Genomic DNA, 16,623 nt, shown 5'->3' on the forward strand with positions numbered 1-16,623 from the left:
AGTTATATACATTTAGTGATAATAATTTTTATTTTACTATAATTTTTAAATCGTAGTCTAATTTGATATAAGTAAAAAACAATTTTATTATTTAAATATAACAGTATTATATATTTGATTTTTTACAACTGTTTGAAATTGTCGATTTTCAATTTATCTTAATTTTATCAAACTTAAATATTGTAGAAATATAATGAGGGTCCACGAAATATTATTCTTATCAACTTCTGCAAACCAGAAAATAGGTTACGACTTAAGATTAGAGCAAAATTTAAACATAAACTTAATTTTAAATTCAGACATAATTAAGATAAAAAGGATTATTGACAAGTCGTAGAATCTTAGGCACGCCAATGAAATCATGTACATTGGGATGAACTCCAATAACATATATCATGGAATATTGACCAATATTCTAATTTATTAAAATTCAACTTTTTTCATTGAGACTGAAAATTAAGAATAAGGGATACCGGAAATTCTAATTTAAATTTAATTTGAAAAAATTAAATTAAAAATAAAGAAATTGTAATATATTTATTATGTGATTAGTCTTTTTTTCGTAATTGTAATACTAATCTTATTGTAAATATATTGTATTTATCATGTTATTAGTTGATCTCCGATCAATTTCAATTTAATTAAATTAAAATTTTTCAAAAATACATTCTAATATTTGTCATGTGATTAGTCTCTTTTTCGTAATTGTAATACTAATCATATTGAATTATGGCTTATCCAAGTAATTTTAATCCACTTTTTCTGAAAATGAGGGAAACGTGCATAGTGTGATTGGAAGAGGATACTCCCTATAAGTACATGCTTACTCCTCCATATGGAGAACACCTTTCTAACATCTTTCTCACTTTCTGGTTGCTTCCCTCATACCTCTCATACTCTCTAAATCATCTCTCTCTACTCTCTAAGTATTATCTAAACATTCTCTAAGCATTCTACAAGCACGTTATCACGTGTTCTTACACTCATATCTCGATTTTCAATCACATTTATTTACTTTTTAGCTCTATTCAATTTCATATCCGATACTAATTTGCATGTCGGAGTGCTAACACTTTTTTTATAGGCCCCCCTTCAAGATTTGCATTCGCTCCGGTACAAGTCTTGAACGATTGTTCATATTCACTGGATCGTGCGTTTATTAAACGCATCAATAACCAAAAAAAAAAAAATCAGATTATAAAGTGGAAAAAATAACACATCAAGTGTGTTTGATGGGGTATAAATTAAATATCTATTGGCATACATGATAAAGTGGGCTATATATGATTTTTTTAGGGGAAGAAAAAATCAATGAAATTATGGGATATATATAGGTAAAATTACACTCTTGATCACATCGAATAGGGTTCAATACTTTTAGTCCTCAGTTCTACGAGATTTTCAAAATAATTTTAAAATCAAGAATTTCAACATATTTAGTGCTCAACTCTATGAAATTTTCAAAATAAGTCCAAATTTAAAAATTTTAATTTATTTAGTTTCATCTCCAAATTTTTACTAAAAAATAAATTTCACAAACACGTGAAATATGTACACTATATTTGAATTTGTATTTTGGCCCATTTGCGAAATAGGCCAAAACATTATAAATATTTAGCTTTGTATTTTTATATTCAGTCATTACACCTTTGACTGAGTGTAAAAAACACAATGTTCTATTTTGATTCCAATGCAATGCATATTGAGTCAAATTTTACGTCCATGCTTTTCAAAATTAATATTCCTTTTGGTGCAATTCAATTAACCAAAATTAATGGTATTTTCACTATTAAAAAAAACAAAGACTACCGACCAAGAATATTAAACCACGACTTTAATATCATCACTAGTTATATACATTTAATGATAATATACTTGAACTTTAGGATCGTTCGATATTTTCGATCTTCAATTTATCTTAATTTTACCAAATTTAAATATTGTATAAATATAATCAGGGCCACGAATAATTTTGAATTCAGACATAATTAAGATCAAAAAGGTTATTGACAAGTCGTAGAATCTTAGGCACGCCAATGAAATCATGTACATTGGGATGAACTCCAGTAACATATATCATGGAATATTGACCAATATTCTAATTTATTAGAATTCAACTTTTTTCATTTGAGACTGAAAATTAAGAATAAGGGATACCGGAAATTCTAATTCAAATGTAGTTTGAACCAATTAAATTAATTAGAAAGTAAGTGTAATATATTTATTATGTGATTAGTCTCTTTTTCTTGATTATAATACTAATCATATTGTAAATTCATTATGTTTATCGTGTGATTAGTTGATCTCCGATTAAATTCAATTTAATTAAATTAAAATTTTTCAAAAGTACGTGCTAATTTTCTCCATGCAAATAGATGAATAGCGGGATTTCGATGACGACAACTCACGTTGGGGATAAATCGATTAATATTTTAGGGGTTTGAGTGTTGACCAGACAGTCAAACCCTAAGTTAATATTAACAAAAGTTGTTGTTGATGAGAATGACGACAACAGAGTACTAAAATCTTGACCTTCCAATTCTGTCTTAAAATCGTTTCTTCTCACCAAATTAAAAATAAATAAATAATTAAAACCGTTCTTCTCGAACCTCATTTGTTGCATATAGAATGTTGACTTGAGACCTGGATCCGATTTTTATTCCATTTTGATTCAAATGTCAATACATCGTGAGTCAAATTTTACGTCCATGCTTTTCAAAATATTCCTCTTTTAGTTCATCATAATAGACTAAGGGAGGGTCCGTCAGAGTTTTGATTTTCAGTCTATGATTTTAAAAAAATATATATATTTTTGAGATGTTTATGTCGTCGTTTTTACTTTTTAAAATTGTCGAAAAAGGTAATTTTAAGCAAAAGTTAGAAGAATATCGGGTTTTTTTATATAAATAAATTCAGTTTCATTTGTATTATATTACCTTTATTATAATAATTTTTTAATTTAAATTTACTTGTTTAATTTATTTTCAAAATTATACCCCTTCTAAAGTTGATATTATTTTATATTATTCCTAAATGAGAAATTAAATTACTATGGTTAATTAATTAAAAAAATAATTTTTGAAATCATGCTAGTTTATTTATTATTTATGAACCAACGATTTTATTATTCAATAGAAGCAATATTGAAATAAACATTCAGTTTTTCTATTAATATTTAACCTGATCATGCATCAGTGTAGAAACTAAAATCTTCTTAGAATTATATCTACTGACGTAAAAAAACAACAGTAGAATTCCAACGACTTATTGCAGCTATTCTAATCCAAAGAGGCCTATATATCACTGTTCTTCCAGATATACTAAAATTTATCTATACTGTTTAAAATTAGTTCATTTTTGTTTTTTTGGCTTTTCATTTATTATATTTTTCTATTCATTATTGCAAATAAATTACAAAAAGCATACCCCTTTTTCCATACTCATCCATTCACCAACCTCTCCAACATACTCATCATATATATATATATATATATATATATATTTTAAAAAAAAAGCCTACTGGATAAGGATTTCTTACCAGAAAAAAGTGACTGAAAGGATATATATACAAGAAAATAATGCACATTACTCAATGATTGGAATTTAAAAAACTAGCTATAAAAATCATGTGTTAAATTTAAATTATTATACTTATAAGAGCGTCCACGTACTATATATCGTCTGAATTTGAAATTATTATTGCTTGCCAATTTTGTTTTATAGATAATATTGAGCGTTTAAACACAATAGTATGCATTTTGTGAAAAACTAAAAATATGAGTTTATCATAAAATTTGGGGGATTAAATGCAATTTATCCCATCTGATATGTAAAATAAGTAAAAATAATTTTGTAATAAAAAGAATTAACAAATTATCCCCTAATGTCTCGAAAAAATGAAGTAAATTGCTCCCTCTATCAATAGTTCAGATAAAGGATAATTTGTTTCATTACAAGCGGTATTATTTGCTATTTTTTTTCATATGGGACGTTTCTTCTCATTTCTCGTATTACAGTGGGAGAAATTGCATTTTTTTCCGAGGCGAAAATCAATTCCTCTAAAATCAAATATCCAGAATTTACAGACAATTATCTAATTTTCATTATTTATCAATTTAGAAATAAAATAAATATTTCAGAAATTTAATCAAGAAATCACAAAGCCAAAAATCCAGCCATAATCTCCAAAATATAACTATATATATATGTATATAACCATGGTCTGCTGACTGCTCTCCCTGTCCCACCCACCCCACTTCCTCCTACTCTATTTTATTGTGTATATATATAAATTCATAATTTTATTTCACTAATATTAATTATCCTGTGAGATAATATAAATTTGTTTATATTATTTCCAACCAAAAATAAGGTTTCAATTTTTATTAGTTAATTAATCCAAAAATGGTTATAAATAAGTTTTAAATTTAAATTTTAAAACTATATATAGCACCAATATAATATTTGCAAAAAATAAATTAATTAAAAATCATTATCAGCTAGAAATGTAAAATCTACACATCATGATGTGGCCAGGAAGATCAAAGTTGGCAGCATGCGTGCAAACTATGAACAACTAAACTATTTCAAAACAAAAAAGTATTGGGATAATATTTATTTTTACGAATCAAAAGTACTTTGATCCAATATATATATATTTATATATGAAAGACAAATGTAAAGTGGATTAAATGAAAGTGGAATTTATGTGTGGATGTCTTTTTAAAGTATTAATATTAATTACGTGATATCATTTTATAAGTAAGATATTTCTCATTTAATTTATTTAAGTATTGTTACTTAAAGTAAGTTGATTAAATATGACGAAAAATATTGCGACAATCGCTTTTTAATCATGGCATATACTTTTTGATATTATATATAAATTAATATATAGATATAAATGCAAGTACCAGTGTGCTAGTTTGCGACAGATAGGGAACATTGTTTGGACATTTATTTTTGTTGCAGTCTATGATTGATCTGAATCGAGAAAATATAAACATCAAATATTGAAATACGAGGTATATATAAAGAATTCATGGATTTTTTTTTATTTTTTTAATTTTTGTAATAATTTCAATTTTAATACGAACCACCTCGATAATTGGTTGGTAACATGCATAGAATCCCAGTTGGATCAAATTCCCAACAAACTTGCTTGAAATAATTGATCAAGTCACGTCGTAATAATTTAAAGTTTGAAGACCGATATTGAACCCCTTTCACTTCAATTCGCCGTATTTGGTCGATTGATGGACCTGCAAATAAGGTGCAACAATGGGTAGATATCACAGGAAAACAACACTAGTGCACTATGGAAGTGAAAACAACAGTATAGTACAATGCTGGGGTGGGGTGGGGTTGATGGAAATCACAACACGTCAGAGCTGTTAGGGCTGTTTGTGTCAGATTACTCCGATGATATAGTCATAAAAAGGGTTGTATTTGGATTTGAAATAAAAATTTCAAATGATCATTTATTCAATGAATTTGAAATCCATCACAAAAAAGGTATAAAAAATTTCAAGAATTCGAAATTATTTGTGGCATGAATTTATCCAAGCACATTTGATGAATTTGTTGTTATGGGTTTGAAATCATTGGATGCAAACCCGTCAATCCAAACACAACGTAAAATTGTGAGGTCTGAAAGTATGAATGTGCAAACAAAATTTGGTTCTCAAAGCGTACTTGAACAATCTCTTATTGCACATGAGTTAATAATCGCTTTCCATTCGTATGGTATCCAGGGGATGGTGCCACATGTGCTACTTTGTATAGTGGGGAGCTCTGGGTGGGAGGGCCTGGCCGGAGCATAACGATCTGACCTCATTTGAAAATGTGCAATTTTTGAGTGGTGTTCGAATTTTCTAAATAATTGTTCAAATTTAATTAAAAAATAGTAGGTATTCTACACTTTAACCCGCGTAAGTGCTAACACACATAAAACAAGATTTTCTTGAATTTAAACTTTTCTTCAACAAATTTTATATGTTTACTATTGAATTAATATATAATAAAAAAATTGACAACCTAATTTTATATGCATATAGAAAAATAAGGGATAGGAGTGAAGTGATAAAATGCAAAGTTGAAAGTTGCACTAAGGAGAAAGGACAATGATTTAACGTGGAAGAATGAGATAAGAAGTCATGAGATGGGACACCATTTATTTACTTACATTTCATTAAATATATTATTATTATTATTATTATAATATTTATTATTATTGTTGTTATTATTACCTTATCTATATGTATATTTACTTTAAATAGCTTTTGTCAGTAATGGAACTGCTTTTTCCCTTCAACAGGTCATCTACGTCATCTCTAATGTCCACTTTTACTTTCTTTATTGTCAAAACTTCTCCATCATTTACACCTCTGAAATAAAATAATATATACTTATATAACGTACAAAAAATGAGATAAAATTAAAATTTTTAAAGAAAGGACAATCCGTCCTGCCATAAATGAGGTGCAATATGTAATGAATAATTTTTCACGTTTTGAATTATATAATATATAAAAATAAAATTATATAAATTTACACACCACATTTTAAAACAAAAAAAGAAAAAAACATCAACTTGATATATTATTAAGATAACAAAAAATAGACACAACAGTGTCACATACTCATTTCTGAATGAAAAATGTCCGTTTCCTTTTATATTATTACATGTAAATGTGTGGGAGAATAAAAGAATAGTTGATGAGGAGTAGGAGTGCAACCTCGTACAGTCACGACCACGTCACTGTCACTTTGTGAAAATGGCACTTCATTTGATTGCTGCTGCAAAGTGGCATCTGATTAGGATCGCTATTTCTGTGGCCGACAGTTTCTCGTTCCACGCACAATATACTATTAATTAACACCCCCTTCTCTCTCTCTCTCTCTCGAGATCGATCAACCTTAATTCTTGCAATAATTTTTATTCTTACGACAAAAATAAGTTGTAGTAAAATGTTGTACGTTCAAAGATGGTAATAGAAGTTGAAGTCGTAGTTGTAGGTTTGAATCACGCCACGTGTGTGGATGTTTGTCTTATTTAATGTGATTTTTTTATTTGAATCAAAGTATTGATTAATTGTAATGAATATTTATTTTCAAAAAAAAAAAATTCGACTTACTGTTTATACTTTTATAAATAAATAAGCAGTACAGGTTGGTAGAAGATAATTTATAAATTTTGGTCTAGATCAACTTAATTTAAATAGTTTAAAAACAGAAGTTGTTACACAAATACTCTCTTTAATTTATTTTCAGCAATAAAGCGATAATCATTTATTTTAGGCCCTTGCAAACATCTACATAATTTAGTTGATAAAATTAAGGTTAGTGATTAATTATATATTTATGGGTTTAAATTTTATTGATTTTTATTTCTATTTTAATAGTATCTGTCTAATTGTAGTTGGTGATTAATTATAAATATTTTATATTGATAATTAATTTGCTCGTTATTTTCTATTTTAATAATGTTTTTGTATTAATAATAATTATTAATTAATAAATATTTAATATAATATTAGTATGTTAATAATTATATTTTTCAATAATAAAATTTATAGTTTAATTGTAAACAAATTACAAAATTGAAGAAACAAATGCGAACCTACCCAATTTTACTGATTGTCTACTGATTTGAGTGCTCACAATGGACACTCCAAAAGTGGGGAAGAGAATGTCAGAATTGGACATTTTCATTGTGTTCGGATTTGTAGTTTGAGTGTTTTGTTTTGTGTTTTGGATATATTTGGATTTGTATTTTGGGGTAATTTAAAATATTTTAAAATAAGTGGTATATGTTTGATGTTGGTATTTGAGAGACAAAAATCACTGTTCATTGTCAAATCATATGTATTTATATATATTTTTATATATAAATATTTTATGTTTAATGTTGTATTTTTTGGAGACAAATATCACTGTTTATCGTCAAATTATGTCTGTTTTATATTATGTATATATATAAATGTATATATATTATAAATAGAAAGTTGAAAAATAGAAAAACACGCGGATAAGGTGTAAAAATACAAAAATAAACATTGAGTGTGTTTTATCTTATCTCGAGAAATGTAAAGACACAAATCCAAACACAGTTTATTTCTGGTATCATGTCTCCGAGACATTATTTTGTAATATTTTTATGTATATGTTTATCCCGTTATTTCATTTTATATTCGTATGTAAACATATGAGATAATTTAATTCTTCTTTTGTTAAAAAAAAAAAAAAAAGATAGTCATATTTGATTAATTCTTAAAAATGTACCCTTTAGATATAAAAAAAAATTATGATTAATCTCAATAATTAAAAAACCATCAAAATTTTGAATATAAAATACACTTATTTTGTAATAAATAGATTAAAACCTTTGAGATAAATTCTTACATACACTAGTTTTGGCAGACTGAGTTAATCACATTATAAGTTCAATTACACTTGTAATGTGTTTCATCACACTTCTTAAATTATATATCAATTATATAAAAAGTTAATACTTATCACATTAATTATAATGTAAGTGTCGTGGGATTTGATTGGAACTTGTTTTTACTTAGACACATAAAACTAAAAAACAGTACGGAGGAGTACATGGGGACAAGAACAACAGAACAATTAGACGCCCAAAGGGAAAAACAACGTTGTAAAATAAGGCAAAAGCTATTTCAAATATTGTCTGATTAAAGACAGTGTGAGTTAATTTTGAAAGAGTGGAATATATATGACATCATACCCTTAGTATTCAAATATAAATATAATGTTTTTTTATAATATATATATATATATATATATTATGAAATGGGGAGTAAAAAACGTGTTAGTGGGGGGACGATAATGGCAGCTTTCCAGGGGGAAATAAGACAGCAGTAGTGGAAGTTGAGGAGATGGAATAAATGGAGAAAACGCATTCCCCTTTTTATTTCTGTAAAAGTGTTAGTTAAAAATGAATAGAATATTGGGATCGGAGAAGAAGATGGAGTGATGGAGCATATTCTGATTTTTCTTCTTTTTTTTATTTTCTAGTTGTTATTTTATTTTAGGCTTGGAGAGTGTTTGGATATGAAAAATTTGGGAACTGGAGTAGAGATATTTTTTTTTTTCAAGTTATTTTCAAAAATGAGTTTGACACGTATACATAATTTGACAATGAACAGTAATTTTTGTCTCTCAAAACATAACTTTAAACATACAATACTTATTTCAAATTATTTTAAAAAATAAATCCAAAATACATACTATATTTAACACATACTTATTTATCTTCGTTTTTCTCTCTCTATCTCCACAAAACACAACACAACAATCAGAAAACGAATCCAAACACTATGAAAAATTTTGAATATTTGATTGATTGCGAGTTTTTCGATACATGACAAAACGTAATTTAAAACAGAAGTTGAATGATTTGAAATCTTTTTCGATATAAAAATAGTCAGACAATTAAAAGAATTTATTTTCAAGAATTGAAATTTCTAAATTTAAATCCATCAATTCAAAAATAATGTTATATATATATACATATAGTTTGAATGAAATATTTAAGAGAAATATCAATTAGGAAAAACATTAGAAAGGTAGATGTACAATCTTTGTGGAGGTTCGAGAAGGGGGAATCTTTCTCTTTTTGGCGTTGAAGTGTCGTATTACTTAATGGGTAAATTATATTATCATTTTTTTAAATTAAATCAAATTATAAAAATATTTTTTGCCTTCGAAAAATTATAACAATATTTTCTTAGGGGTGTTAGTGTAGTATTTTTTAGGAATATTTGTGTAAATTTTATCTTTAAATAGAAAGTACTATCGTAATTATAACTAGAATATTAAAAAATATAAAGATAATATTGTAAAATGCACAGAATATTTGTGTATACTTTGACTTAATTTATCCCTTTTTTTTAATTTTAATATGTTTGTGCTATTTGTTTTTCAAGAGTTGTCCTGAAAAAGTTGGCTTCACCGTTTGCTTTTGTCTGGTTAGTGAGCTCACATGATTTAAAGTGACTTGTAAGAGATGGTTTAGGTTTATAGGCTTTTAATTTATCAAATGTTATAAAATATTTGATAATTTTTTTAAGAGAAAAAAGCTTATATGATAAAAAAATTGTCTTTATGTATAATAAATTATTATTTTTTTAATTTTAGTAACGAGTTAGCCCATTCATCCACTGGTTGGTCCTTGCTTGTCTTTGGACCAGTAATCTACTAATAACAAAATTAAATAATAACATCTTGCAAGTTTCATAATTTTATTTTATTTAAATACTTCAAAAGCTTATTTTTAAAATAAAATATAACATCTTATCAACCTTGAAAATATCATATAAGATTGTTGGCGGTATATCAGTAAAGACAACGGAAAAACCAAATATCCCCACTCCTCCAAGTGATTCGCACATTTCTTGCCCGATTCGCATCTGGAATGGTAATCATAAACATTGATCATCATGCATCTAGAAGGCTGAAATCATGTCACGTTGATCAAACAAGTACGAACAATTGACCCTTATAAATACCTCGGTGTTATCTCGAATCAAACTACATCACTTTCCGGTCGATCTCACATCCAATCAAGTTAATTATCGAGAGTTTTGTTCGAGAACCTCCCATAAACCTTACGGTCTACTAGTCCTTCTCAAGTCCCAAACATTTCAGAGTCGGACTACCCTCAAACTTACTTCGACTTTCAACCCATATCAAACATATTGTATAAGCTTATAAGACGTAGTAAATAAATTTAGCCAAACATGTACCCTCTTTTAAGTCTTAATTTAACAACCATAAACATACCCTATTGGTAATTAATCCCAAACTTTTATACAATTTAGCTATATTTCACATTGCATTAGATATATACTTTCTCATAATGTGCATGTAATGTAAAATTTATAGACATTAGTATTTATACATATGTAATGAATGCTACAATCATAAGAATAAAGAACATAAAGATTTAATGAGGTTTGGTAATGTGTCTACATTTTCGGGAGCGATGAGTGGCTGTATTTTATTACCTCATAGAATGATATTAATTAGATTACAATGCAATATATATATATATATAATCCAACAATATAAAATATAATAGTGATGAGGATAATTATCAAAAGACCAAATTGCCCTTCCATTTTAAAGAAATTTGCAATAAAGGGCAGGATTCGAGCATGAAGACGTTGGTCGGCTCTACCGACCCGACTCACCCGACCCCGTCCGATTGATCCACCCGCTCTGATAACTGTCGGATCACCTGACACTCATACAACCAGATGATGCCACGTGGTAAGCTCTTAAACGGTACCGTACACTATAAATATCAGCATTTATAAACATTTATAGAAAAATATATATCACATTTTTTTATTTCACTCGCTCTCCACTGATCGTTTTCGAACCCACTTTCTAACTTAAGCATCAGAGAGTCTTAGTTGGGGTTACCAGCAAGCTTAACGTGTGCTCTGTTATCAGGATCCACCCGTAGAAAGCTCAAAGAGGAATTCAACGACCCGATCACCGAGTACCAAATTCAACAACCCGACCCCAAATTATACTACCTTCATCAAATAGTATTTTATTTTTAAAAAATGGAGTGTACGATAGGTATCCGTTTGAGACAGTAAAAGATGGGGGGCGAGAATGTTCTTTAAGCGGACAAACCCTTGTGGTAGGTACGGAGGAATGTTTCAAATTCAACTGCCCCGATTTCCATCTCCGTTCTTCGTGCATTAGCACTGTCATCTTACTAGGATGCCTTAATTAATCACCATCATGGGTAAAAAAATATTATGACTAATTTGTAATAATATAAAATTTCACTTTTGTTGTTTTATATACTTAATAAGAAGAAAAATTGAGCATAAAGCTGTCATTATAGATAATTAGTGACAACACAATTAATATATAGTAACATAATCATTTGTTGTCACCATAACTCATCGTTATATTTCACTTGAAGAAAATTTACAATTGGCTACAATTATACATACAGGTATATGAACTAAAATCATGATTAATAATTATTATTAGCAATGGTTAAATAAAAACTTATGCAAAAACTTAAATTATTCACCATGAAAAATATTTTTGACATGATTTTTATCCATGACAAATGTTTTAACTGCACTCGCAAAAACTACGACCAACAACCGTTGTATCGCCTTGGTCAATAACTATTTACTTCATCTATTTACCATATAGTGGCACTATTAATTACCATTGTACATTGATCAACTATCACTAATAACTTGTAATTATGTAGGTCTATTGTCGCCGCATATGTCACTAATTATAAATAGTGATAAATTTAAAACCATCGTCGCTTTTAAGCAATAAAATCATTATACTAATAAAATAAAATTTCTGTATATCTCACTATATATATATATGTAATTGATAAGCAATTATTGTGATGGAACTAAAACTATACATTATTACTATAAACGAATCTTAAAAACAAAAAATCATTATGACTTAATTATAAACATTAATGAATACTAACTTTAATTTACACTCACTTCAACTTATTTTCAAATGGATCATCGTCCACTCAATTTGAAAAACTGAGGCATGCAGCATTACTACCTAACTACATCCCTTTCCACGTACGTTCAAAAAAAAAATAAAAAATCCGAATTCTCTTGCATCGACAGAGAGAATCTAACCCACTGGTCCACAACGAGAGTAGTCGTATCGGACGGCTGACTAACCAATACGAGTATACAAGCATATATAGAATATAATCAAATTAAAACTTACTTAAAAAAAAAAATAATAGAAGTCGTGCTTTCGGAAAGTTCTATATAAGCAGCATCGAAGCATGCAACACGTTCCACCCACACATCGCAACTCACTCACATTAGACACAGTGAGAGAAAACTAGTGTAGGACAAGACACGATGGCGATAGGCGCCGGGTTGAAGAAGAAGCTGCAGGTGTATTTGTCTCTTGTCGTGGTTCAATTTGGTAATGTGGGTTTCGCTATAGTCGCTAAAGCGGCACTGAATCAGGGAACCAGCCATTACACGTTTTCTGTTTACAGGAACGCCATCGCCGCGCTCCTCTTTGCGCCGTTCGCCATGGTTCTTGAAAGGTTTTTCATCACGAGTTCATCTCTATGAATTCTGAGTCTTGTCGGAACTCCCAAGTGCTTGTGTCTTAATCTTTTCCATTCTTCTTGGCAGGAAAATCAGGCCGAAGATGACTTTTAGCGTATTCGTCAAGATCATGTTGCTTGGCTTGTTAGAGTAAATAATCTAAAACCTTATCACAAAACAGGCACAAACACACACATATATATGTATGTATGTATGTATATATTTATACGTATTTAAAGCAATCTTTTCCTTGGAACAGCCCAGTTTTTGGACAGAATATGTTCTACTCTGGATTGAATTATACATCAGCAACTTTCGCTTCAGCCATGTGCAATCTTCTGCCTGCAATAACATTTGTAATGGCTTGGATACTCAGGTACATATATATATATATGTAGTTATATATATTCACCTTTTAGCAAAATCAACTGCATAAACAAGAATACGTTCTTTATTGCTTCGTGTTTTTCTCCTTACACCCCATGTTTGAGAAGAACGCGAACAATACCTTATAGTTGGTGAAATACACAATCTTTGACGAATATGGTGTCGAACAGCTGATGTAACATACTCGATCCATCCCTTGAACGAAACGGAACTATAATTAATATCGATCAAAAGTAATAATTATGAGCATGAATTGATGAATTTTGCATGTGCAGAATCGAGAAAGTGAACCTGAGAGAAGTACGAAGCCATGCAAAGATTGTAGGAACAATGGTGACTGTAGGTGGAGCCATGATTATGACCCTTTTGAGTGGACCTGTGATACCATTGCCCTGGACACATAAATCCCATCAATCTCACTCTTCCAGCAATTCCAACGATCATGAAAACCCCGTCAAGGGCGCTCTCATGATCGGCGCGGGCTGTTTCGGCTACTCCCTCTTCTACATCCTTCAGGCAGTCACATTGAAGACGTACCCAGCCGGGCTTTCCCTGACGGCATTGATATGCACGTTCGGAGCATTGGAAGGAACCGTCCTGACTTTCATTGTGGAAAGGGGTAACACTGCGATCTGGGCTTTAGGATGGAACGCCAAACTTTTAGCCTATGTTTATGGAGTAAGATTTTATTTATTTTTTTACTCGTTTGTCCTAATTTAATCAGACAATATTTAGCTTATAATGAGGTTTGATTTGGTTTAATTTCTTGCAGGGAATAGTGGCTTCTGGAGTGACTTACTACCTTTCAGGGGTGATAATGAAGCACAAAGGCCCAGTGTTCTTGACAGCATTTAATCCCTGTACGATGGTCATAGTCGCAATCTTGAGTTCTTTCATTTTCCACGAGCAAATGACTGTCGGAAAGTGAGTAATCTTGTCGGAAAACTCACACAGACTTTATCTATTACATGGAACTAATTAACAACAATCCTGATGCAGGGTCACTGGAGCTCTGGTCATTGTCACTGGTCTCTACTTCGTGATATGGGGCAAGAGCAAAGATCAGAAGGAGGAGGTGAAGCTGACGGAGCTGCCGCAGCACAAACCGGCGGCGGCGGCAGCAGATCATCAGGATTTTCCTTCATTAAAGCCCGGGAAGACTGAGGGCTCACAGACAATGATGTCCGGCGCCGGCCATAATGCTGTTTAATTAAGGAGATGGGATAATTAATCTTTTGATTAATATTAATTGATCGATATGGCTCTCCCCATTTGTGTCCTGTCTTAGATATAATTATGGGTTACACACAGTAAAGTGTGAATAAACACACATTGTTTCTTGACATTTTTGTCGAGACAAAAAAAATTGAATGTATGTGCTAGACAGCTTTGTGTAAAGTCTGTACGTATAGAGTTTAGATGGGGCTGATGATCCAATTCCCTTTCTGCCCCCTACTCTCATCATTGATTATTACATGTATAACTCTATGATGATCAATGACTAGCTATTCAGCACCAACTTCACGAAGGTTGTATCTCTTTATGCATATCTATCAACTAAATACTATTTTTAACTTTTTGGATTTTAGTTAATGGTCGGAAAAATTTTAATTCAAATCCAACTTAGTTTGATAGTACCAATTATATATAGCAGTATTATATATTTATTTTGTAATAATTAATGTACCGTTCAAGAAAAATAACCAATCACATGATAAGTGTATTATATTTATTATGTAATTTGTTTGATTTGGTCAAATCTGATCTAAATAAGTATTTTACTTACGAAAAATTCTTACTCGAATCGGGTGTGATCAAATTTGAACAAATTATATAATCAATAAATATAATATATTTGTCTTATAATTAATATAAATTTAGTCTATGATTGATGTACAATTTGGCTAATGTCTACATTAATTCCTTGAGAATATTTTATTGTCCAATTGAGGGCATAATTCATGGACAATTAGGCAAATGATGACATATTATTGCAACAAACAAGGAAAGCACTTAGCCTTATTTGGATTTGTAATCTTTACTTTTCCCTCAACTCTCTCCATATTTCTTTTTCATAATTACTACTTTTCTTTAATTTACTCTTTTCCATAAAAAGGAGTGATATATTTATAAATTCTTATCGAGCGTACTTGATATACAAAGAGATTGAAAGAGAAATCGAGATCATTGATATTGACATATGATCACACACAATATAGCACGAAGGAACTATTTGTTATTTTCATCCGATGAAAGCGTGCGTACTTTTCGTTTATCAAATTTTTTTTCTTTAAAAAGAAACTCGAATAAGAGTTATACCCTTAATAGGATTCCAACTCAATTATTAATTATTCAACTTAAAGGAACTATCGATGAGGAATAATTTTATATAACATCCCTACATATATAAATAATTTATATGTATCGTCATCTCGTACGTTCATTCATTCATCTCTTTCCACATGCATGCAGTCAGACAAATTAACAAGATAAATACAGACGTCATTGTCATTGCTTATTGTGCGTCTTAATGGATTATATATTTATTATTTTACATAAAGATCGTACGAACGTCGTTACACTAATAACGTACATTTGATCTTACAACATCAAATTTAATTACATTATATTTATTGTGATAATGATGCCAAACAGAAATTAAATAGTCTTTCTTTTTTCCTTTGAGCACAGGAAAAATAGTATGGTTTTCGTTGATCAACACGAAACACTTACATATGTTTGCTTTGAATTTGTCGAATGTTGAGGACTCAGCATTTTTTATGATCCGCACGTTCGATAATTGAGGAAGTGTGTTCCCTTTTTTCCTCTTCTTTGCACTTTTTCCTCTTGCTTTACGCGATTTACAGAGCACACAACAAACAAATATGAGCAGAATATGGAATAAGCTGACAAACGAACTTATTCCTGGGATTTTGGTCGGGAGTAGCAATTTCTATTCGCACAACAAAAATGTAGATATGTTTAGTTCAATTGACGAAATTAAGACTATAATCTCATTTCGAGTTAAGAAATAAATAGATATATAGACACATTTCATTGCATTGATCGGAGGCTTTCGTAGTGATTGAGGGGGTCGAAGACCAAGTTTTAAAGTCATCGGTTTCGAACT

General features: G+C 29.7%; 1 protein-coding gene across 1 annotated transcript; it reads left to right on the top strand.

The window, feature by feature from the left end:
* The first annotated feature begins 12,827 nt into the window (after positions 1-12,827).
* On the top strand, positions 12,828-15,067 carry LOC105164096 (WAT1-related protein At2g39510). The gene is made up of 6 exons (XM_011082660.3): positions 12,828-13,102; positions 13,194-13,256; positions 13,366-13,482; positions 13,769-14,171; positions 14,266-14,417; positions 14,493-15,067. The coding sequence occupies exons 1-6, from the start codon at positions 12,909-12,911 to the stop codon at positions 14,701-14,703; spliced, it is 1,140 nt and encodes a 379-aa protein (XP_011080962.1). The 5' UTR covers positions 12,828-12,908; the 3' UTR covers positions 14,704-15,067.
* The last annotated feature ends 1,556 nt before the right edge of the window (positions 15,068-16,623 follow it).

Source organism: Sesamum indicum, linkage group LG6 (genome assembly GCF_026168435.1).
Source record: "Sesamum indicum cultivar Baizhima isolate 11 linkage group LG6, ASM2616843v1, whole genome shotgun sequence".
In the NCBI taxonomy this organism is placed as follows: domain Eukaryota; kingdom Viridiplantae; phylum Streptophyta; class Magnoliopsida; order Lamiales; family Pedaliaceae; genus Sesamum; species Sesamum indicum.

Coding starts and splice junctions, on each gene's coding strand:
- LOC105164096 (XM_011082660.3), top strand. CDS start 12,909: ATGGCGATAGGCGCCGGGTTGAAGAAGAAGCTGCAGGTGTATTTGTCT. Junction 13,103..13,193: donor TTCGCCATGGTTCTTGAAAG/GTTTTTCATCAC, acceptor TCTTCTTGGCAG/GAAAATCAGGCCGAAGATGA. Junction 13,483..13,768: donor GTAATGGCTTGGATACTCAG/GTACATATATAT, acceptor TTGCATGTGCAG/AATCGAGAAAGTGAACCTGA.